The following is a 25,899-nucleotide window of genomic DNA, read 5'->3' on the forward strand; positions in this document are numbered from 1 at the left end:
ATCAGTTCATTAACACAAATACCCAACAACTTCGATTTACCATGGAATACAGCACACAAAAAATGAATTTCTTGGATATTTTAATATACATAGATGGTACCACACTTGGCTCTAATTTGTATAGGAAGAGTACAGACAGAAACTCGATTCTACACGGCCAGTCTTTCCACCCGACTGCTCTTAAGAGGGCCCTTCCGATTTCTCAATTTAGTCGTATTCGCCGCATCTGTAGCACTGATGAGGACTATCTGACACAAGCTGCGGAGTTGGAGAAGTGGTTTGCACAGAGACAATACAAATTAGACTGGATCAAAGTCGTTTTGATTCTGTTTCTCAAGCAGAATGTCTTCAACACAGCAGAGTACAAAAAACAAGACCTCAAGTAAACTGTATTGTGCAATATTCCCCTATTGGAAAAGAGATTCAATCCATCATCAATAGGTACTGGCATATCATTGAATCTGATCCAGGATTAAACGTTTTCACTTCTGCCCCACGGGTAGTTTTCAAAAGACCACCCAACTTGCGTAATTCTCTGGTGAGGGCCCACCTTCCACCAGTAACTCCAACCAACTTCTTACAAGCAGTGCCCCCTGGGAATTATAGATGTGGCCGATGCACACAATGCAATTTCACACACAAAATGAACTGTTTCAGCCATCCTCATACAGGGAAGTCTTTTGCTATCAAAGACATTATCACTTGTACCACACGGAATGTCATTTACATGCTGAAATGTCCGTGTGGTCTTGCCTATATTGGCAAGACCACTCGGCCATTGAAAATCAGAATATCTGAACATAGATCCAACATAAGAAATCATGACTCCAAAAGCCCTGTAGCAGTTCATTTCACCCTCAACCCCCACAATCTGTCCACACTTTGCTACTGGGGGATCGAAGTAGTCAAATCACCCACTAGGGGGGTGACATCAATACGCTATTACTAAAGAGGGAGGCCTTCTGGATATATACGCTTGACACACTAGCCCCCAAAGGAATGAATGAGGAATTTGATCTGCAACCTTTTTTGTAGGCTCAAATAGGCCTAATATTTATCAGAGGCTCTCTGTACTTTATTGTTTGTATGTCACTGATTGGGTCTAACTGTATCAGATCATTGCTCTCTCAAGCTAGGCCATGTTACTGTGATTTCCTAAGCTAGGTCACATCACTGTGATGTATAAGCTGTGGCCTGTTCGCTTGTTTTTTCTCTTCTGGGCTTGTATTTCATCATTACTCTGTTAAGATAGGCCATGTCACTGTGACTTCTTAAGCTAGGTCATGTTACTGTGATATAAGCTGTGGCTTTTTTGCTTAACTGTGCCTGTATTTTATCACCACTTTAAGATTGTCTGGGGCACTATGTACAGTACACAGTATTGTCATGTGACTTTGTCTGCACTTGCACTTTAATGGATACTTTGCACTTTAATGGACACTTTGCACTTTAAGATAATAACCTGTAACAGGTGATTTGTCAGATGACTTTTTGATTGGTGTGTGTATGTGCCTTGTCTTCTTGCTGTCTTCATGTCTGAGGAAGGGCATTCAGCCCGAAACGTCACATGTGGTGATTAAAATCTTTTTTATAAAGAAGGAGTTTTCAGTGTGCGGACTAACGTCATTTTTTATTTCTGAAGTATTCAGGTCCAGCAACTGTTTGAATCTGGATGTGCGCGTTCTTTTTTTGTATTTTTCACATTTCTTTTGCACTCATCATTTTGCAAGTTTGTAAACAATGTCCATTTCAGTTTATTTTGGTGGATGCTTGGAAGCTATAATAGATGTTGGCGTCACCAAAGGGAAGTTCTGTCAGATCCTCTTGGAAAGGCATCCTGACAGTTCTATATAGTCGGGCCACTCCTTGTATGTGTTGGTCTTCTCATCATTAGGAATGTACTGCAATGCAGTGAAGATGAAGATCATGATAATGAAATAATGAACTAACTGGCAGCCTATTAAACAGGCAACAAAAACATCTCAGAAAAAAACTGATGTGATTACAGAGATCAATGAATACAATGGCTTTAGAAGGCTTGATATGAAACTAATGAAATAATTGAAAAATGAGAAATGTACCTTTTCAAATGGCCTTTCTTTCGAACCCTTCTGAACCGCAAAGACCCAACTATCACAAGTTCCTACTCTTTGAATAATGGAGCTTCCAAGTCCCATAAAGATCTCACGGATTTCACCTGTCAGCCTTAGAAACGACAAGAAATTGATCATTTTAACACAGAATAATTGCATGGTTGTAAGTTAGAGAGAATTAGCAAAAAGAAATAAGAGTATAGAACTTGCATGGATGCTGGATTGTCATATGAAGCGATGAGTATGATATGTCCCGGCATAATTCCTCTCAGAAAGTCCAGCAAATCTGATCCTTTAGGAACAAAAGTGACGATGATTACCAGTACTAATTGATATTGCTAAATGTTAATTCTAAAGCTAATGATACACAAGCTACTTTTTTGAACAATGCTGGGCAATACTGCTGTTTTGAGTATTGCTGGTTTGCCAATTTCCCATTGAACTTTAGTGGAACCAGTTATGTGGTTGCTCCAGCGACATTGCTCAAGAAGTTGCTTCATGTACAGTGCCCTCCAGAATTATTGGCACCTCTGCTAAAGTTGACAAAAACGGTATGAAAAATAATCTGTTGGTGATTTATAATAATCTCACAATGAAACAAATGAAGGGAAGTACATTTATTTTGAGAAAAAGGAAAATCTCATAAAGAAATAAATATTTTTAACAAAAACGTGTTGCTCACATATTGGCACCCCTGCTTGTAATACCTTCTTAAGCCTCCCTTTTCCAATAAAACAGCTTCTCCTATGACACCCCATAAAGTTGGAGAATACAAAGCAAGGGATTTAAGACCATTCGTCTTTACAACATCTCCCCAGATTGTCCAGATTCCTAAGTCCACACTTGTGCATTCTCCTCTTTGACTCATCCCACTGTTTTTCCATAAAAATTTTAAAAAAAGATGAAAACCCTTTTTTTTTTATTCCATGTTTATACCACATTGTCTTACCTTTAGCTATGTGGCAGTGTCATTTTCAGTTAGAACAAACATAACAAACATATTGGTCAAGAGAAAATCAACATTAAATCAATATTTGCCAGGGGTATGAATAATTTTGTTCTATATATATAATTAATATTATTATTTTTTTTTAAAAATAGAGAAATTCTTCGTCATAACTAACCCACACACATTTCCAATTGGCCTGATAGCTAAATTCTTGTGCGCTGAATGCATTTCACTGCTTTTTGTCTGTGGGGTTCACAGAGATACAAGATGTCCTATCAGTGCAGGGATCTCTCAAGTCTCACGCATTGACCACGAGACAGACCTTACAAGGACAGCTTATTATAATTTGATCACTGAATACAAGTTGAACTGACAATGCAATCTGGTCATTTTGTAAAGTTTGCAGGTCACATGTAGCAACCGCAAATATTGTTTTTGTTAAAAATGTTGATTGTTTGTTCATGACAGTAGAAATGGTAAAATTACAAATAGTAGAATGGATTAGGAAAAGAAAGATTACTAACCTGTATAAATAATAGAACAAGGGTAAACTATTTATTTTTGAAAAGTACTTTCTGACCTATGACCTCTATGGGAACGTCAACTGTGCTTCACTCCTGCGCTATTCAGATGCATAGCTGATAGAGATTGGAGTGAGCACGATTTATTCACCTGTTGCCATTTTTATATTATGTTCACAGGTAAGGGGCTTGAAACCATGTTAGAAGTCAATAGTAAGTAGATAACTAGATGACATACAGATAAATACTGATGGTTGTTTTGGTTGTTGCTATATTTTGAATTTAATGCGGGTGGGAAATGCACTGTGTTGACGTGACTAAGTTAGATTAGATAGAATAACACAAAAAGGGGAATAACAGGGCTATGTAAGACTATTAAACACTATTTCAAAAAAGAAAACATGAACATCTGTTCATCAATTTGTATGGGACAATTGCATTCCCTTTACGTATATTGATGATAAAGAAAGCAGATAGAAAAAAGCATTAGTACCTTGGAAGTGGAACTCACTGCTCACAACGTTGCCAGTTTTATCTAAGGAAAACAGAAATGACTGAATTTCAGCAAGTTGCAGAAGTTTTGTGTGCCTCAACTAGGATAATCATAAAAACAGAGGTGAAGGGCAGATAGTATATTAACTGTGATAATCAACTGAAATCTGGATTACTATTTTATTTACTAGATTATATTTAATTAACAACACACAGTAACGGGTGATGACCATTACAGTGGAAACACCAATCTTCGGACAATTGAATGCACAGCAAATAGGATTCACGTAATTTATAGAGAAGGGAATCTAAGGCACTCACTATCCAACAGCGCAATGTTTAAACCTGGGCCTGTGTTCATATTTGCTGCACTTATGATGCTAAGAGAAACAAAAAGTTGTGTTAATGTCTTTACAAAAAGTCACCCTAGGAACCCATATGATAATAGAAATGTCACTAGTAGTAGTGCAATATGTAAGCCTACACTTTGCCTTGAAAGCAGATCTTTGGTGGCACCACATTAGCCACCCCACTCCTGATGTAAAATGCAAACTGGTCGAAGGTGCAGCCTTTATGTGAGGGGCATTTCAAGATTGGATTTACATTGCCTGGAAGAACAAGTCAAATGAAAATACAAAAATGAAAATCAGGACGAAACAACAGCATCATATTTTAATCCATGCATCTGGAGAGTATCTTTTATTTTGCTGAGCAGTGAAGTACTTCTGCATGACTTCTCCAACTTCCAACTATGTGTTTCCCAACCTATACACCTGTTACCATGACAGCAGTTCTAATGAACTCAGAGTGGAGTGGAGGACATAACATGTCCATACCACATTCCTATCATGTGCAGAGGTGGACGAAGTACTACACAATTCCTTTACTTAAGTGGAAGTAGGCTATAGTCAAATATTACTTTTTACTTAAGTTGAAGTACTGAAGTACTTGCTTTTAAAAATACAGAAGCAGGCTAGGCCTATTCAGAAGTAGGCTACAAGTATTTTTTGTGGGGTAGCCTAGCCTACAACGAAATAGTCGGAAGAAAGACCTGAGGGAGCTGTCTGCTCAATACCCACGTCCGCCTAGAAATAATTTGTGTGTGAAAACGAACTGGACCTGGACCAAAGTTTGTTTGCAACATTGTAAGAATTGCCTGCTGCAGACCAAATAACAGAACTATGGACCCTTTCAAGAGAGTTCCATTATCAGCATCATAGTTGGCCCCACAAGACTTCGTTCCCTTAGAATTATAAGGTTCTATCTGACATTTTTGTCAAAATTTAGTTATTTACATAATCTTATTCTGTGACACCTTAAGAAGATGAGGTGAGGTGTTTCTTGTAGTTGTATACATTTTTGGACATTATATCTGAAGAGGTTTGTTCCACTTATCAGTATAAGTCTATGGAATTCTAAGACTTTGAAGCTCAATATCTCAGAACTACTCAGAACGTAGATAGAACCCTATAATTCTAAGGGGACGACTTCCTTTTTAACATTCCATATGTTATCTTAATGCAGAGCAGAGCCATATACGTTAGACCGGCACATCCGGGAACTTGACTCGTGACAAACGTTCCCGCCCCTTTCGGGGGGAAAACAAACAACCCCTCTCATTAACCCCAACGCAAATTAGGGTCAATAAACGTAATTCGTACAGAAATCGCAGGAGTAAATAATAACAAAAAATACCAGAAATCAATATGACCACTCAATACATAACCACTTTGCCGGTCGTTGACCGTGAAAGATACCTACAAAAGCTTAATTCAATTAATATAAAAAACATGTCCCTTCAGTCTCCCGAGTACGAAGTGGTGCAACAACCCCACTCAGTCATACCCGGACATTTACTCGTAGCCTATCTCATCGAGTCTCCAGGTAAGTAACTAAATTGTTTTCCTGTATTTTTGCCTTCATATTTGAATTTTAATGTAGTGTAGTTGACTCACAGGCTCAGATGTAAAGTATGTTAGTTAGATAATTCCGAGATATGATAATTTCTGTCATAGCCGTTAACAAGGATTAAAGTTCTCCGTCGTAGGACGGATTTCCGTCAATTTGATTTTAGAAATGTCATATTTGAGATCGATGCAGATCCGATGAGAAAAAAAAATAGGAGGGGGGGGGGCGGCTATCACCTTTTCTTTTCCTTTCCTTTTTTTAAGGCAACTACAAATATTAGGTCCGATGAATTAATGTGTGTGATGATAAATGTTTAAAGACCTAGCTGCTAATAGTGTTCTTGAGAACTTTCTGTGTCTCAATCAGTGACTGCTCAAGAAGATAGCCTAGCCTACATCAGCCATGAGTTCCGCTTTGTTTATGTTAGCTACACGCTTGTCTCGTTGGCCTGGGGCGTTTGCTTTAAAAAAAAGAACACATATGGAGGACTAATAACGGTCTAAAAGTTGGATTATAGTGACACAATCGAGACAGCTGATGAGGTTGGCAAATCCGTTTAACTTTTTTGGATATGATATTGTGAGCTCTATGTGCGAATTCGGAGAAGAAGCGTAGGCCTAGGCTGTTCTTTCCGTGCATCAATGTAGACAATTTCTTACTATCGCGAACTCTTGTCAGGGGAGGTCATTCATTTTGGGTGTCACCTATGACTTGAACAGATAGCCTGCTATGCCACCCCATGTAGGCTACTATTATTGTTACAGTTTTTAATCAATGCAACTAACATTATGTGTAAAGCGACGCAATATAAACCGTATGCAATGTATTATCCCGTCTGTTATGACATGTACAACAATGTTTTTCACAATTTGCAACGGAAGGTTTTGACAGCGTGTTAACATAAAATAATAATAATATTGTCTTCATCGCGAACTGTTTAGTAAGGGGGTCAGTCGTGTTTGTGACGCACAGGCAGCCTTGTAGCCTATTTTGCTTTAGGCCTCACTTATAACGACAGTAGGTTGTGAGTGTATGTTGACAAAAAATAACCATGCAATCAAAATAGTCAACTTAAAACTTTGCTAAAAAATATTATTAATTTATAGCACAAAACCATAACCAGTATGCCTACCAGAACCTCGCATATTAGCGTAATTTGCGTCTATTTGGCAAGGCCACTAGCTGTCATGGATGCGTTGTTGCTAAAGGAAGGCAGGTGTCAAAAGCTAAAAAATAAATGGAGATGGGCAGCTGTTGGAAATGGGGGAGAACTAACAAGCCATGGTGTAAAGAAATGAAAGTGCCAGGGGCAGTGTTTGGCAAGTTACTTCAAAATCGTAATGTATTATGTATTACTTATTACTGTCATTTCAAAGTAATTTGTTACATTATAATATTACTGTCTTTGAATTGTAAGGCATTACACTACTATTGTATTACTTTTAAGTTACTTTTACCAAAATATCTAGAAATATGGATTTGGAATTCTAAATGCAGTTTATTATGCTCAATGCAGCTCATTCCTTCTAATGGAGGGCGATGGGGTATAACATGACTGAGCTAGGCTTAAGGCTAACAGTAGAATGCAATAGGCGCAGTGATGGCTCATGATGCAATACAAGGAACAATCATAGCCAGAATTTTGTTAAAAGCAGACAAAAGGTCGAAGTCTGGTCAATTGTGATAGAAATGCTGTAACTTTAGGCTTAGGCCTACTCATTAAAATCAACAGAGAGCCCACTACCTGTATATTGTAACCCAAAACTTGTCAAGATAGGCTACGCAGTGCCACTGCTGGCCATTTTGGTGCCCTAACTGGTGAAATACAGTATTAACCCAAGTATGTCATCATATGGTCAACTATAAAGATGTAGGCTAATCTGCCTGTTCCCAGGGATGGGTAGTATTTCTGAAACATGTAATATGTATTTCAAATACAAAATAGTATTTTGTCATTTGTATTTTATTTGGTTGAAGGAAATGGCTCTGTATTTTGTATCAAAATACTTTATTGGTGTGTATTTTTGTATTTTAGAAATACTGCAAAATACTATATGTGAAACACACTAAAAAAAGTAGATACTACACACAGGTGTAATGAATAATTGGTAATTAGGCAACAATGGTTTATTTTTATCGCAATCAGCTAATGTGAGAACAGCTAACAGCTTTTCAGTGACGGCTATTGTTGAAGCATCAGCTCTGGTCTGAAGCACTGGTGTGAAGTCGTACGCAAGTAAAGATGAGCAAGTTTACCTGTGCAAGTTCACATAAGGGCACCGACAAAGGCAACCATGTCCTATTGTCTCCATGCCAATCTTTAACAGAAAAAATGTCAGATATCTCAATGAACCACAATGACATCAATAGATGGTAAGGTGTTGAGTGTGTTTGAATTCCCTTCCTTGTAGCATCCATTTCTGCATTCTACAGTGGGGACAAGTTCACCTTGTTTAATTAAATAACAATTCTATTTCCTTATTAGCTGCATACTTGAGGTTGGAGATATTAAGGCATATCAAGTTTCTCACATACTGGAACTTCAAGATACATAGCCTTATGATTTTCTTATTCAGTTCTGCACTGGACTTGAATTACGACACGCTAACCATCGCAAAGTGTTCTGATGCTGGGAACAGGCAGGGATGGGCAAAAATACATCAGAATGTATTTCAAAATAAAATACCTAATACCCTCATTTTTAATGTATCAAAATAAACTACAAAATACAGTAACCATATTATGTATCAAAATAAAATACTGTATTTTTGTATTTAGAAAATACTCAAAATACTTTTTTCAAGGAAGTATGAAAGCACTGCAAAAAAAGCTTTTTAATATCCCCAAACATTTAGCCTATTAAAACTATATAGTAAAAAACAATACAATTTGGCCCGTCATACCAAATAGTATACCGTATGCAAGTTCATGTAGTGTGATCAGAAGAATAATTCAAGAATTTACATTTACATTTAGTCAACTAGCTGATGCTTATCCAAAACGACTGACATAGCTTACAATTAACCACATTATAATCAATAGGCCAAAATCATAATTGTGTATCTGTGCCGAATTTCGTAATTCAAGTCCAGTGCAGAACTGAATAAGAAAATCATAAGGCTATGTATCTTGAAGTTCCAGTATGTGAGAAACTTGATATACCTTAATATCTCCAACCTCAAGTATGCAGCTAATAAGGAAATAGAATTGTTATTTAATTAAACAAGGTGAACTTGTCCCCACTGTAGAATGCAGAAATGGATGCTACAAGGAAGGGAATTCAAACACACTCAACACCTTACCATCTATTGATGTCATTGTGGTTCATTGAGATATCTGACATTTTTTCTGTTAAAGATTGGCATGGAGACAATAGGACATGGTTGCCTTTGTCGGTGCCCTTATGTGAACTTGCACAGGTAAACTTGCTCATCTTTACTTGCGTACGACTTCACACCAGTGCTTCAGACCAGAGCTGATGCTTCAACAATAGCCGTCACTGAAAAGCTGTTAGTGTCTTTGAACACAGCTGTTCTCACATTAGCTGATTGCGATAAAAATAAACCATTGTTGCCTAATTACCAATTATTCATTACACCTGTGTGTAGTATCTACTTTTTTTAGTGTGTTTCACATATAGTATTTTGCAGTATTTCTAAAATACAAAAATACACACCAATGAAGTATTTTGATACAAAATACAGAGCCATTTCCTTCAACCAAATAAAATACAAATGACAAAATACTATTTTGTATTTGAATTACATATTACATGTTTCAGAAATACTACCCATCCCTGGGAACAGGCAGATTAGCCTACATCTTTATAGTTGACCATATGATGACATACTGATTAATACTGTATTTCACCAGTTAGGGCACCAAAATGGCCAGCAGTGGCACTGCGTAGCCTATCTTGACAAGTTTTGGGTTACAATATACAGGTAGTGGGCTCTCTGTTGATTTTAATGAGTAGGCCTAAGCCTAAAGTTACAGCATTTCTATCACAATTGACCAGACTTCGACCTTTTGTCTGCTTTTAACAAAATTCTGGCTATGATTGTTCCTTGTATTGCATCGTGAGCCATCACTGCGCCTATTGCATTCTACTGTTGTTAGCCTTAAGCCTAGCTTAGTCATTATGTTATACCACATCGCCCTCCATTAGAAGTGCAATGAGCTGCATTGAGCATAATAAACTGCATTTAGAATTCCAAATCCATATTTCTAGATATTTTGGTAAAAGTAACTTAAAAGTAATACAATAGTAGTGTAATGCCTTACAATTCAGAGACAGTAATATTATAATGTAACAAATTACTTTGACGATTTTGAAGTAACTTGCCCAACACTGCCTGTAGGTGGCATTAATTATATAGTAAGTGTACCCTGTAGCCTCGTTTTGGTTTAAACAATGGCCGTCGTGTGAATAAGGCGAATACTCCCTTTACTTTGCTGTTTGCATCTTTTTGTACATTAAAAACCAATAGGTCGCGACCGCAAAAGGGGTGCTATCTCTATAGGTATATATGAAGAATGTATGACTTATGGCCTGAAAAAAGTTCAGTCAAACGATTTTTTTTCACTTTAATCCCTGCGTTAAGTGTTAGCCTAGATTTCTGTTTTCTTTGGTCTGATTCATTTTTGGTGTAACGTTAGTTGTTTGTCTTTTGAAGACTAATGAACGATATTATAATTTGATAAATATTTAATAACTAGGCTAATATTTATTTGCCAGCAAAGCTGTAGCCTAACCCACCTGCAACTTTTCGGCATGTCTACCGGTTCACTTTGGCTCTGAGGGAATGTTTTCCCCTCAAAAGGGGCATGGCGCAAACAACCTGCTCTGTGTGACGCGGGTCCGGTTCTAAGTATAGAGTGTCCCAGTGACTTCCGTTTTACTTCTGCTACAAGGGACCTAGCTTTCAAAAAAATATGAACGGGAGTTAATGGAGAGATAACAATTATTTTTTGGTCCAGTTTGAATTGTGCCACGAATTTCACATATGATGTGTGTGAATTTAAAAGATAATTTTTCACGTCAAGAAAGTACTGTTGTTCGATAGACTTCAAAAGTTATGTTGGTTTTGTGCGAATCCACTCAGTGGACTAGCAGCTACATCTCTCGTCTCGAACGATGTACGTCAACAACGTAATGAAACGATAAGATTAGCGGTTATGCTAGTTAACGGTTGCATCTTGCTGCCTGCTATGTCACTTAACAGTATCTAATGTACAGTCTATGGACGAATACAACTTACCTGATGTGTTTAATCCTCTGACTCATGGTATTTTCATCGGCAAGGAAAGCCCAAATAAGACCTGTTGCTGGTATGCTTGTACAATCTAGTGTGGCTGTGAATGAGCTAACGTCAGCGCGACTGATGGGTTTGTAGTCGTTGGAATTACGATCTTTCACAATGTTGTAATTCAATAGTTACGAAACAAACTGCAAATGTCTATACATGAAAAATTGTCTTTAAAATTGACAAACATCATATGGGTAATTCAAGGCACAAGTCAACCGGGACCAGAAAATAATTTCTTTTTCGCCATAGACTGGCGTTCAAATTTTTTTTAAAGATAGGTCCCATAGGGAGGGAAAGTAATCTCATCGTGGTCACAGTGGTTGCGTTCCTAGAGTTTAGCGGAGGGGATGGGATTTTTTTTTTAGAAAAAATATATCTCGGTGCACATTGGGATCTTAATTTAATGCCTTACATATGTTAGGCACTGGGGTCACCTCTATTGCTTCAAGTGGTCATACCTTATTTTTAGGATCAGTTGAATTGTTTTGAGTTTTTGTCGTAACATGGTGATAACAAACTACAGTTGCATGTGACGTCACAGGTTTGGGCGCTTCATCTCTAACTGATCAATACGGCAAGGAACACGCCACCCAAAATCAGTAGTGATATATGTTCTTACCGTAACTTTCACGAGTTGAGTCGTACCTCTCCCACGTCGGTAGGTGCACTCAAACGCTCTGTCGCGCGGCGCGAATGTGTTAGCATGTTGCTATGCTAGCGGGCTCTGCCGTGGCCGTAGAGAGAGGCACATAGCAGTATTCAAACACCTCCACGTTTTACCTACTTAAATACAGTTGCACGAGTAGTTGATGAAAAAGGTTAGGGCACACAACATGAAACGTGACGATTTTCCAAGCGAATAAACATGAGAACTACAATGTGTGGCGCAATAGCACTTGGGAGTACTTCGACCTAGCGTGGTAATATTATTAACACCTAATTGTAGATCCTATCCACCACAGAGTTTAGAATCCATGCTGGATCGACCCTCAGCCTCTCCCTCCCCTCTGAGCGAGAGAGGCACACACACTAGAGATGCGCTGATGGGCTATTATTTCAACCATAACTGCATAGCAAAACTTATCATCCATCAGCCATCCATCAGCACCAAAGTTTGTTGACCAATTTTCAAAATCCGCTGGTTGTTTTAATGTAGGCTATATGGGTGATGCAGCGCTGCTGACGTGAGGCTAGAAAGCCCTTGCCTGTTCTAGAAAGACTGATCTAATGCAGCAAATATATTAAAAGGCAAAAGTCGTACATTGGCTAGGCCTATCCCCAGAATATCAGCAGCAAACTCAGTCTTTGTCGCGCAAAACAGTCTCCAAATAAAACGCACATCGGCCTGTTGCCTATTCTGCCAGCTTGTGACAATATATCGTCCAAAATGCTTGATTGCATTGCATTCTTAGCTACATTTTTATAGGCTTTTTTTTTTTGTAGGCTTATACGGTCTCCTTACGCCTTACAGTATCAAGCGGACTTAAACTGCCATATCGTGGCGAAAAGTTTTAATAAAATTCACGCAGCTCCATGAGTCAAGGAAAGCGCGAATGAAGTAGCCACTTCTAAAAGGGACCCACTACACAGTAGCTTAAGGTGTGTTGCTAAAGCAGCCATAATGAAATGAAGGTGTTTGGATACTTCACACACACGTGCTTTTTAATTTCACAGACTACAACTACCAAGCTGGAATCAAAGCACGTCGATTCCCCTCTCACACCCTGCACGCACTTAAAACAAAATAAACAGGCGTCTCAGTCTCACGCATGTGGGTCATTCTACGAAAACGTGCCATTTTGCATTCAAAAAATCTAATTTTCAAAGTACTGTTTTTAAAATCTTGAAGCACCTATTTGGATGAAGTTGATTCATTTCATTTTTTACCGGGGGGGTGCACAATGAGTGATTATGGGCCAGGTTGATGTGGGCCCTTGAGACCAACATACCATAAAAGATTCTTCATCCTCAGTGCCACGGTTCAGGTAGTTATTTAGGAAATTTTTTTTTTTGCGGTTCGGGGGGCCCAGCACGGGGAGGGAGTGGCCCCCGGGAACGAAACGAAATTTTTCCGTAAAAGTCTAGTGGGGCTACATACCCACCAAATTTCATGTGCCCCGGTGGTTCGGTGTCCCGGGTATCGTTGACCAAAAATTCAGGAAGTAGATGACGGGGAAAAAAAAAAACAACAAAAAAAAAACATTGACAATCCCTATATGACCGCTTCGCTAGCGGCGGTCATAATAACAGTAATAGTAGTAAAGTAATAGTAGGCTATCAATAGCCTAATTATAATAATAAACGATTGATGTATATACTATGACTTTTCTGCTGCTCAGTCTTTATCAGTTCCTCATCAAATAAATTAAAAGAGTCTAAAAGCCCAATAAATGTGCCACACTAATAGCCGAATATAAGATAACCGCCTATCCCATTTCAATTAGGCAGCACTACACCACCACGGACAAGCGGTCATTAAGTTTTTGCGTTTAGTAGGCCTACAACTTTTATGACGTGACGTTTCTTGGGCATTTAGCTTCACCATCACGTCAAGTTGTAATGTAGCCAATGCGCAATGCTCATCTAGGCTATGGATTTAAGTGGCTTAAAGGCAGCAAAAGTGGGATATAGTGCAACTGCTTCCCCAAAATAATTCCTCCATAACTGTGTATTTAATCGTTTGATATGTGGATAACTTTCAGTGGACTAAACAAAAGGTAAAGATTTTGTTATCACAAGGCTAGCTGGTTCGTTATATGGCGAAGCATATAGCCAACTTTGTTTGCAGCAGTGAAGCTGAGTTTGTGGTTAACATTGTTGGTAACTGTCAGGGAATTTAACCCCAACATATTAGGGGTTTGCACGGACGTCACGTTTTGGCCGGTAACCATGGTAACCCAGCACGCGCGGCCATATTGGCGGTACTCGGTGAATGAAGTACAATGGAGTATTATGCACTTTGGATATCTTACGTGATTGTAGCCGTGTCTAAACAACAGAAAAGCTCATCAAAATGAGTCTAAGATGCAAAGGCATATAGGGCAGGACTTGGACCACAAGAAAATGCGCGATGTTTCGAGAAATTACAGTTTATTGGCAGCGCAGATCCATATGAGTTGGGTGAGGGAGACGAAGTACCAAGACCACAAGCGCCCCCCTTCTTCTGATAACTTCTGGCATTATTCTCCTTTCTCCCTGGTTTTTTAATAACTTTTGGAAGTCGATACCTACACCAGATGTTTTTCTCAGTCTGACCTATTGGTACAACCTAAAACACGGCAATAATTAACCATTTTCCTTGACGATGTTAGGGATTTACTTCAGTGCCTAATGCTTTCTAATGAGGCGAGTATCTCCAATATGGCAACGTCCAGATCTGATGACACGCCGTGCAAACCCCTAATAGATACAAGAACCACAACACGTAGTATGGCTTTGCCCACAAACTCTAGTACCAAGAGGAGAGCCTGCTAATGTAAGGAAGAATTCCTCACACCATCAGTCTCTGCAGCCCAAAAGCTGTGTCTTTTATTGTACAGATGCACACAGAAAATAGGAAGCAAGACATAGGGACTTCATTGTGACATACTCTTATCTCACCCACACACACACAGAGACAGGGTGCAGTTCCTGTCTGTCTGGGTGCACACTTCTTAGAACTCAGCACAACAACATTTAACTTGAACTCTCTGTTCTTAGAACTCAGCACAACAATATTTCTGCTTACACAAATGGTTATACAATGATAATAATAACTTCCTTACAGTAACGTAAACGTTTCTTCAGTTAGGAGCAGTAGCCTACTGTTTTTTTTTTATGTTTTCTATTAATGCTGTATTCACAGCACGGTGAATGAGAAACGGTGACAAAATGCTTTTGTTTATGAGTTCATAGCCTGGTTATTTATCAAGGACTATATCACGTTTTTGCAAATCTATGTGTTAAGACGAACGTTTTCTGTTGTATAGGTTTTGTTAGGCAACATAAATTAACACATTTTGGTCTCTTTATTGTATATTGATTTACTAATTGCAGCACAAGTCAAATTCCATTCAACATGTAAGTGTCTGTGCACGCCACTGATCAAGAGGCCAATAAACAGATCCTGTAGTTTTCACCTGTGACATGACATAGGCCATAGCCTACAGCAAGAGATCCCTATACATTGCATTCTCCAGTCCAGATAATCCAGATTCCTTTCAGTGTTTCCCACGGAATTGGATTCAATTTGTGGCGGTAGCTGACTTTGACAACGGGGGTCTCCTTGGGACAAGCACTTTTGAATTTTGGAAAACACTTTTCCATTTACATCGGGATTTTGCAAACATTCAGTGTCAGAGTCAATAAAATGAGCCCTTCAATGAAATTGACAAGCAGCTGTAAGTAGACTAAGAATGCTAAATTCGACATCCAAACAGTATTCTAACGTTAGCTTTGAGATACTGTATTATTTCATAACTTAACTTAGTTTAGTCTCTTCAATGTAGCCTACTATGTTGTGATAAGACCTTAGCATAGTTCACTTCAATGCTAGCCTAGGCTACTTCAATGCAGCAGTTTTGAACAAATTTGCGCAGCATGGTCACGATGCTAAGCGGATTTAATAGCAATTTAGCCAGACGTCAACAATCGTGAATATTTTGTTATGCACATGCAGAGGAGTGGCAGCAGGCTATGAGAGAGAGCGGGGCGGGGCAAGGAAAGGCTGCGTGCGTAAAAAGCGCAGCTCAATGGCAATGCAAGGATTTGACCTTATATTTAATTTAAATTAAATTAAATTTTACACATAATATATTCATCTGTGGCGGCCTATTTTTATTTTGTGGCGCCCCGCCGTTGATTAGTCAATGTATGGGAAACACTGCCTTTCTACTGCATTCTCCACTTCAGCTCACCCCACAAGTTTTCTGGAGTTTAGATTAGGGGACTGAGATGGCAGTAGTGGTAGGGCAGCCATGGCCTACTGGTTAGCGCTTCGGACTTATAACCGGAGGGTTGCCGGTTCGAACCCCGACCTGTAGGAAGGCACCTAACCCCTCACTGCTCCCTGAGTGCCGCTGTTGTTGCAGACAGCTCACTGCGCCGGGATTAGTGTGTGCTTCACCTCACTGTGTGTCCACTGTGTGCTGAGTGTGTTTCACTAATTCACGAATTGGGATAAATGCAGAGACCAAATTTCCCTCACGGGATCAAAAGAGTATAGTGAAGGCTTGACTTTGTGTTCTGTAAACCATTTGTGTTGATCTGGACATCTGTTTTGACTTAACAGATGATCCGATCATGATCCACTTTTAGTGTAGGCTATTGGCAGAGACGGCTTTTGATTTTAAGTGTCTAGGAATGTCATGATGGAATAAAAAACAGACCCAGTAGGCTAATAGAACTTCCCCCTTACTTTTGCATTAATCAAGGGGCTCTTCAGTATAGCGTGTCGGGTGGAAAGCTCTTAGCTCCAAATAGGCTACATTGATAAAAAAAATTGGGGGGGGGGGGGGGGGTCTTTTCTTTTGAAAATATTTCAAACAAAAATAAATAAAAAAATATGGAGTTCCCCCCCCCCCGAATCCATGCATTTTCACTGAATTATTTTTGGAATCTGATCCCTTATCATACCTGTTCGTTCGTACTCGTCGCTCGACTTATCGTGACTAAATTCAAGATGGCGTCGAACGGTAAAATTCCTTAAGGTACTGTCTGTATAAATCGTCTTGTAAATAAACTACCAGTGCTTTTTCAAAGTTCTCCATGTCTTGTTTTAAATGTCAAGGCCCTCGGAAGTCTACCAATGAAGTATGGAGCTACTTTGAGCCTCGTAAATGGTGTAAAACAGTGATTTATTTGCATGGCTAGGCCGATGCCCGAGGCACCACAACGAAACACTGTGTTGGTAGCATTGGCTAACTAGCGCCAGATTTCTGAGTGCAGGGGACAAGCCGAGGTGAGCTATGACACATACGTTCACACTCGATATCATGTTTCAACACACTTTAGGTCAATATCACACCGGAATTCTCCTTTAAGGTCACTATAAGTCTTTTTGTGGCAAGGACTTCAACCTGACCCAGGTAAGTGTGGCAAGAGACTTCAAATTTATTGTGTTTATACATAGGTTAACTTTGAATGGACATGAATGTGTTAGTTATTTGGTCCCTGTTTTTACAGTGCATGAAAATGCACTGTTCTGTTCTTCCTAGGCTTCTTTCGCTGATGACTTGGTTTTTGCTATTCAGCTTGAACCGTTTCACGTAGAAACTTTATTCCAACTTTGAAAAGTAGGTCTTCTATAGGACAAAGCTGCTATGTGTTTTTCATCTTTGTAACTTTTTTTCTACTTGCCATAAGTCAATTAGGCCTAGTGTTAAGCTCATTTGCATATTTAAAATTGATTTTTCCAACAAACTTGTACAACAAAAATGTTACTTTTCATGTATACTTTCACTGTGTGAGAATTGATTGTGATAGGCGTAAAGGAAAAAATAAGCCCATTAGGGTGTATTTTGGGCATATTCGATTAGTATATTGCTCACATATTCAAATTCATTTTCAAAGAAACTTCTAATACAAAATGTTTACTTTTCATGTAGACTTTCATTGTGTAAAGTTTTATTGTGGTAGGAGTAAAGGAAAAAATTAAGCCTATGCGGGTATATTTTGGGTAGCCTATATTGGATTAATGTACAAGAAACTTGTAATACAAAAAATTTACTTTTCATGGATATGTTCATTGTATAAAGTTTTATTATGACCGCCGCGCAGCGAAGCTTTAGTCAGAATTGTTTTTTTTTTTTGTTTTGTTTTTTCGCATGCCCAAATTTCCGTCAATGATTCCCGGGACACTGAAAGACCGGGGTACACGAAACTTGGTGGGCATGTAACCCCACATGGATAGCATGGAACCATCGTTTTTCGTTTTGATCTGTAGCCCCCCCAGCTGGACTGCACCCCCCGAAAGGAGGGTAGGGCAGACACAGTTTTCTGTGAATATCTCGAGAACCGTAGGGTTTAGGAAGACCTTTTTTTTTTGTATGTTGATCTCAAGGGCCCATGTCAACCCATTCCATAACCACTCATTTCATGTATAGTGCCACCTAGTTAAAGGGGTGGTTCAGGATTTTGGACATAAGACCTCATTTCCAAGTAAGCAAGTGTGATATTCATCAGTGGAGACCGTTTTCAACGCGTTTCATCCAGTCCTTGTAATTGCAGAGTTCGCAGGTGCTAGGCTAGCGCAAGTCAACGGTATGTGCTAGCCTGCCACTAAAGACAGTCTTACCCACTTCAAAGTACACCCGAGGCAAATTCCAGACAATCGATGTAAATGTCTGTGTTGATAGAATAGTGTAAGAAATACAACTACCCTCGCATCGCGTTGCAATATTTATACTTTGGTCCCTGAAATTGGTAGTAGTCATTTTGCATCTCAGCAGCGGACTGATATTACCAAGGCTACTACTAAGTATCCCCATTGGAGTGTGCTTTACTGTTTACTTTTCGGCCCAGTACTACTAACCGGAGCAAGTATAATTCCGTCGTGGTAAGAAACTAGTCCCTCAAAATGTAATGCAATCGTTGAAATGCAAGGATAGAATAACGTTAGAAATAACAGTATCAATACAGACATTTACATCGATAGTCTGGCGTTATAATTTATTTGCCTCGGGTGTACTGTGGAGTGGGTAAAACTGTTTTTCGTGCCAGGCTAGCACATACCGTTGACTTGCGCTAGCCTAGCACCTGCGAACTCTGCAATTAGAAGGACTGGATGAAACGTGTTGAAAACGGTCTCCACTGATAAATATCACACTTGCTTACTTGGAAATTAGGTCTTATGTCCAAAATCCTGAACCACCCCTTTAAACACAAAAAAGTAAAAATGAGGTGTTGTAATCGCAGGTATCTGTGATTGGAAGTGTAGGATCATTATGACACCCTCTGTATGCACGCCAAGTTTCGTGGAATTCTGTTCATGGGGGGCCACACACCAACTACTATACACCAACTGGCCTGTAGGTGGCCGGAGACAGTTTTCTGTTAATATCTCGAGAACCGTAGGGCCTAGGAGGTCCACCTTTTTTATGTATGTTGGTCTTAAGGGGGCATGTCAACCCATCCCATTACCACTTATTTCATGTATAGCGCCACCTAGTTAAAAATTAAAAAGCAAAAAATTAGGTGTTTTCATCACAATATCTCTGGCTGACAAGGTCAAAACTGCACGAAATTAAAAGTGTAGGATCATTATGACACCCTCCGAATGCATGCCAAGTTTTGTGTACTTTTGTTCATGGGGGGCCTTACAATAAAATAATGTATGTGTACATTTAGTGACGTACACCAACAAGGATTCCCGGGACACTGAAAGACTGGGGTACACAAAACTTGGTGGGCATGTAACCCCACATGGATAGCATGGAACTGTCGTTTTTCGTTTTGATCTGTAGCCCCCCCGCTGGACTGGACCCCCCGAAAGGAGGATAGGGCAGACACAGTTCTCTGTGAATATCTTGAGAACTGTAGGGACTAGGATGACCATTTTTTTCCGTATGTTTGCCTCCAGGGGTCATGTTAACCCATTTCATGTGCACACATGTGCACAAACAGATATACACACACACATACATTCACAGTAATCATACGTATGACACATACTCACACAGTAGACATATGTACGCTTGCATTCACAGGCACATACGCAGGCACACACACAAGCACGCACACACACACACACACATAACATAAACATGTACATGCACACAATTCAAGAATTTCTCAGAATTATGAACATGCAAGATGGAGGTGGGGTTGTATAAAATGAATTTTACATGTGAAATCTATGAACTAATCATGTTTTGGTACTTGTTGTCTAGCAGATATCAGTGAGAATTGAGTGTGGATAATGCAATTTAGTGAGACAGTTAGAATCATGTAGGCCTTTCAGCGTGATTTATTTTTGTGTAAAAAATGTGCTGGACTGGGCGGCGGTCATATTTTGTACCGCTCTGCGGTACATCTAGTTTTGATAGGAGTAAAGGGAATAAAATAGCCCCATTGGGGGATTAATGAGAATTAAACATATTTCCTCAACTAGGATTTCTTAGGACTTTTAGTATGTTGTTCTGGACACCTCATAGAAATGATTTTACAATTACTTCTATTTTTGGCTCCAAAATTAGTTAGTTTGCCTGGAATAATAACACTGAAATTCAAGTAACAATAACTTTAAAATATTTCAGTAGATGTTCACAAAACTAAAACAATTATTCTATGCCATTTAAAACAGTCATATCTTTCTTTAGTGTGCAGTAATCAAATGGAGACAGATACCTTGCAGGTGTACGGGCCGTAAGTCAGGTTTCTGCACATAAATCATGCAACAGGCAATAAAAAGGACCAAACATATTCCAGTGATTAAGTACAACCCTGAGAATGACACATGTAAACACATATGAACTGTCATTGACAAGGTTCCTGCATGATTAAACAGACAAATATAACAATTATAAACAGAGGATAATGTTTAAAATGTGCTCTTACCTTTCATACTCTTATATATATATTTAATTGTTTTACTTAAATTAGCTTAAGTAACTTATTAGGCAACTAATTGCCATGGGTTGGTTTGGTGTTCCAAAGATCTCAAAGCCAGGGTATAGTGCTCAATAAGGATACAAAACAGTCACCTCCCATAAAACAAACCAGTCACATGTGTGTTAAACGCCTCCCCCAATCGACTTTCTCTAAAGAGAAAAAAAAACAAGAAAGAGAGGTGAACCTGTGATTTCCTAGTAATGCTACGCCTCCTGGTGGCTGAGATGTGCAACTAATGTTTTGAAGGCTTCAATCTCATAATGTTAAAGACAGTGAAAATGAGAACAATGTGAACTGAAAAAAATAAAAGAAAAAAAATCCAGTATTCGGATCCGATATATGGTGACTCTCTACCATTATCTTGAAAAATGTAAATTAGACCTAATTAGGGTTATGTGAGCACCGACAGACATACAGATCCAATTACTAGCCTTGATCCCCCCCTATAGGCAGTAATCTGACAACAAGGTTCTTGGGTTAAAAATAACATTCATTAAGTGGGAGCATTTGTATTGACATATTGGAGACATTAAAAAGTTAAAATGAGAAAATAAGTAACAATTAGGCACACATCAGACAATATCAACAAAGGCACATATTAGAAACAATCAACAACAACAAAATCAACCGCAAATGCAGTGAAGTGAATAGTCATTATTGATCATGTATATCCATGTCACAACAATGCAGTGTTATAATGAGAAATGACAAAAGTATTGCACAACAGGTAAAATTTCACATTCTTTTCGTTATAAACTGTTGAGGAAAATTCAGTATTTTTACAATGGCCTACTGATGTACAGTTTCCCTTTAATGGTTTATATTCTTTAACAAGGTATTTTTCATCTAGTAGTCAATCCATATTCAATTTGAATTTATTACAAGGTAAAATATTTAGTTTGGTTTACTTGATAACCTAACAATTACCCTGAGCGGTTTAATGGTGTGTGTGGACTGAGGTATACAATAAAAACATAAAGGTTTGCCCTCTTACAAAACTGTGTTTGGTATGAAAACTAATGGTCTCATTTAATATGTAACATATTATGTATCATTTAATATGTAATAATTATGACACTGACTAAAACCATAAGCCAAAGCTTATGCTTTCAATGATCTGATTACTGTTTTCCATCAGCGAAAAAAAACAAAAACACATTGGACTTTTTCTTAAGAGTCACAGATATAAACCACAAAACCGAACAAAAGTGCAGCAAAGTCCTTTTAGATGAAATCCAAACAAAACAAAACACAAACAAGTGCCCCTCACCATCCCATTTATATTGACTGATTTTGTCACACTGATAATGGTAATATTCCTTTCATGCAAAGCAGGAGTGTGGGTAGCAAAAACCAAAGTAATCATCATCCAGCATCAACAATAAGCTCTTAAAATGGTTGTCACACACTTTTAAGTGTGAACAGGGTACCATATAGCACAAGTGACCTACACCTGAGATATCTCACTTGGTGACATACCTTAATTCTGAGTAGGAGTCATGTACACACACACACACACACCTACAGCAGTTAATACTCGTCGACACAGTACATTCCACCTGAGTTTGTATCTCCACTATATAAGACTACAAATCCTCACACCATCACACGTAATAATCATTTATTTGTATAGTCAGGAGCTGCTCGGTTTGTTCTTATACTCATTTCTTCTATTAAAGCGACCTTTTCCATTGAAGTGAGGAAAAGTTTTGCGCCTGAAGTTATCAGAAACGTTTGAAGCCACAGACGTATAACTACGTATTTTCAACATACTGAACCTCTTAAAATTCCTCAATTCAGTGTAGGCTGCGTCTAAGTGTGGGCCTTGCATTATTTAGCACCAGTGCCGTGTGATTTTCAAAATGCCAGCTGCTGGGGTAACAAGAGCATGTGTTTCCTGTCAACCGTAGGCCTACATCATGTCAAATGGAACAGATGAAATGGAACACATTCAACAAGGCCAGTAGTGGAGTGGAGACCATTTGGAGTGAAGGCATAGGTGGTGGCTACTCCAAGAGGTCCTGAGAGACGACATAAGAAAGCCTGTGTAAACTCATCTGCAAGTTAATCTCCAAGTTCATCAAGATTCAGAATCCATAATATCCAAAAACAAGTTTACCTCGTCAGACTCCTCTGATAGTCGGCTCTCCTCGGTAGCACTTGTGCGTTGTTCCTCCATCTGTCTCAGGACTGAATACCTGTATACGGCATCACTGAAAACCAACCATAACTTTTCATACCTCTCAACAATTGGGCAGTCATAATGTCACGGATTAGTTCAGAGACGTGGTACACACAAGTTTGATGACTGGCATGTCTTACTTTTGAGGGAAGCAGTATTTCCGAATGATATATATTGCAGCCACCAATGCAGCTAATGAAACGATAACCACCGCTGCGACAACCCCCGGATGAAGCCTGACCTGGTTGGTAAAAAATAGTTATTTTTCCACAGTAGGCTACCCGGCGGCAACTGCATTGAATCATAGTAAACATTTGCAAAAATCCATGTTGTTGTAGCCTAACCTTTTACTGTTTATGGTTGTAACCCACGACGTTATACAAAACCTTATAGGCTACTAACTGACCACAACGAACAAATCACTTCCATTTTCACGCTCCTAAAACTACTGACTTAACGGTAACGTTAACTGGGCGGAAAGGAAAGTTACTAGTTAGTAACTTACAGTTCACTTTCATGTTTGGTATCATGTGACACACCAACCTGTTGAGTTGTTGCAGTCGGGCTAATGTCTCTTTGGTGTCGACTATTTGAAGTATCCTGAAGACTGTGGTAACTCGATGGAAAGGCATCGACTGTGCCCAAGAAAATAGCTAACACATACACACAAGAAACTGATATTATGAGTTTTTCTGTCGACTTCTCTGAGTATGCAAAAGTAGCCATGATTGTTTACTTCCTCGTTTGGCTGACTACGTCACTGCCGCTGTGTATAGCAATTGGATGATATAGACATTCTCTGATGATACCTTTTTACGTATGGCTTTAGGCCAGTTCAACAGGCCTATTTCAAGAAGCTATAGTAGGCCTATAATTATTTCAAATTATTTCACAGCCACCCTACTTTGTTTGGGCATTGATTACTGTGAAACGAGTTACATAATGAACATATTACATTAAATATAAACAGACTATGTGTTTTATTTAGCTGTTTATAGTCATTTCTTCAAGTATAGGTAAGTAAAGTAAGTATAGGCCTATACTCTTTTGATCCCGTGAGGGAAATTTGGTCTCTGCATTTATCCCAATCCGTGAATTAGTGAAACACACTCAACACACAGTGAGGTAAAGCACACACTAATCCCGGCGCATTGAGCTGCCTGCAACAACAGCGGCGCTCGGGGAGCAGTGAGGGGTTAGGTGCCTTGCTCAAGGGCACTTCAGCCGTTCCTACAGGTCGGGGTTCAAACCGGCAACCCTCCGCGCTAACCAGTAGGCCACGGCTGCTGTGTATGTATATATATATATATATATATATATATAAAGATGCTCAAAAAAAGATGCACAGCTATAGCCTTTATTAAACACTATCTTCATTTGAAGAGTTAAACACTTTTATTTAACCTATTAGCTCAACATTTTAACATTTAAATATTGTTTTATATATACATTTTATTTTAAATCAGTTCTTATGTAAAACACTTCCCGCTGGGTGATCAACCCATACAACGATCCAATACAACAGCATGCAGAAAGGTGCTCTTGCTTGAGTTGAACACTTTACAACAACACAGTAATGAAAAACAATCCAGCCCAATGTTACAAACCAAAATTATGAAAGGAAGAGCTTCCTATCCTTTGATATGAAGTTGATCATGAATTGATACAATTCAGTTACTCAGCATGTGTTTCGTAACTTTATATCAGTATCAGTGTGAACATTGGATTTCTACAGTATGGGGAGACTACATGCCGTCCAATACAATATGATACAAACTATAAACAGTAGAGTTACAATCAGGCCAGTTCATAGTATTTCCCAGACTGTGGATCAAAGTAACAGCTAAGACCTGGATCGTAGAGCAAGTTGAGAAACTCCTCACCATCACAGCTATTATCAGCCCCTGCAAGACAAAGATGCAAAATATTCAAATGAAATAACCTCCAAATTGCAGAGTTCAACAATTAGAAGAAATCTTGTCACTATGTCAATATAAATGACAAAATTTTACAACTAGTTAAATGTCAAAATTTCAAAAGTAAAAAATGTCTGAAAGTGCATGATGCTGAGTTATAAACAAATAAATCAACTCCCTGGACCAGCTAAAACTAATGCTCTGAGTAAAAGTGATCAAAGTAAACAAATGGCATTTCAACAAGGAGTGCAATGGCCAAGGTATGTGATTGTGGTGTCTCTATCTATGTGTGTGTGTGTGTGTGTGTGTAACTAAACCAACAAGCCAGACAATGATGAGCCAATACCTTCATCTGTGACCTTGCAGAGGTCATCCTTGCACTTTACCCTCTGCTGGCTCGGAGGGATGACGGGAGGGCTGAGTACATCCATCCATTCCCTACAAAGACAAATGAAAAAGGAAAATCTTGCTGACACTCCCACCACTCAAATCTACTTTAAACAATATATGTTATGCTTCTAGAACAGATCTTTTGCCACCAACTCAACTGGAAAAAGGAAAAACTCGCTGACACTCCCACCACTTCAAACAATACATTCTCTGCTTCTAGAACAGATCTTTTGCCACCAATTTAACTGTATGGAACTTAACAAAATGTGTATTTACTGACTAAATAATTTGTATTTCCCCTCCACATTGTTTCCATTCTGCACAACCCCAATGCTAATTTTCTAACTATGTAAATACGTGGCCTCCTAATTGCTTCCTTGGTTTGAGAAACACAAAACTGTCCTTTACCATTGTCTCCCATACAGTCCCTTTCCTGTACCAAAATGATCCTGTGGACATGCTTGTTCATTTACAGAGACTCATGGATGTGTTTTCTACAGAAACAATATAATTAAACGACCAAATTGTCTTTTCAGAACATTTCCTTTTGT

General features: G+C 38.8%; 2 protein-coding genes across 5 annotated transcripts in view; both read right to left on the reverse strand.

Moving 5' to 3' along the window:
- Positions 1-63: 63 nt before the first annotated feature.
- LOC143104661 (protein FAM3C) lies at positions 64-23,785 on the reverse strand. 4 transcript variants are annotated; one of them, XM_076268821.1, is made up of 11 exons: positions 23,586-23,785; positions 23,183-23,283; positions 22,980-23,073; positions 20,807-21,009; positions 20,597-20,692; positions 4,540-4,663; positions 4,377-4,435; positions 4,057-4,098; positions 2,304-2,385; positions 2,082-2,205; positions 64-1,901 (listed from the first exon to the last, which is right to left on the reverse strand). In XM_076268821.1, exons 4-11 carry the CDS (start codon positions 20,811-20,813, stop codon positions 1,815-1,817), a joined length of 621 nt encoding a protein of 206 aa, XP_076124936.1. In that variant the 5' UTR covers positions 20,814-21,009; positions 22,980-23,073; positions 23,183-23,283; positions 23,586-23,785; the 3' UTR covers positions 64-1,814. The 4 variants fall into 4 exon arrangements, with proteins under 4 accessions (XP_076124936.1, XP_076124937.1, XP_076124938.1 ...); XM_076268822.1 differs by lacking the exon at positions 23,586-23,785 and adding an exon at positions 23,387-23,569; XM_076268823.1 differs by lacking the exon at positions 22,980-23,073.
- A 1,054-nt stretch (positions 23,786-24,839) lies between these two features.
- The window catches only part of cfap20dc (CFAP20 domain containing), a 49,294-nt gene continuing 48,234 nt past the window's right edge, over positions 24,840-25,899 (reverse strand). The window contains exons 16-17 of the mRNA XM_076268652.1: positions 25,305-25,396; positions 24,840-24,946 (exon numbers count right to left, since the gene is read on the reverse strand). Of these exons, the coding sequence (XP_076124767.1) occupies positions 24,840-24,946; positions 25,305-25,396 (199 nt within the window). The remainder of the gene's footprint in view (positions 24,947-25,304; positions 25,397-25,899) is intronic.

The sequence above is a fragment of the Alosa pseudoharengus genome, unplaced genomic scaffold (genome assembly GCF_046254945.1).
Source record: "Alosa pseudoharengus isolate Yale_2024_CS ecotype anadromous, Long Island Sound unplaced genomic scaffold, YU_APseudo_1.1 YU_APseudo_1.1_scf_5, whole genome shotgun sequence".
Taxonomy (NCBI): Eukaryota; Metazoa; Chordata; class Actinopteri; order Clupeiformes; family Clupeidae; genus Alosa; species Alosa pseudoharengus.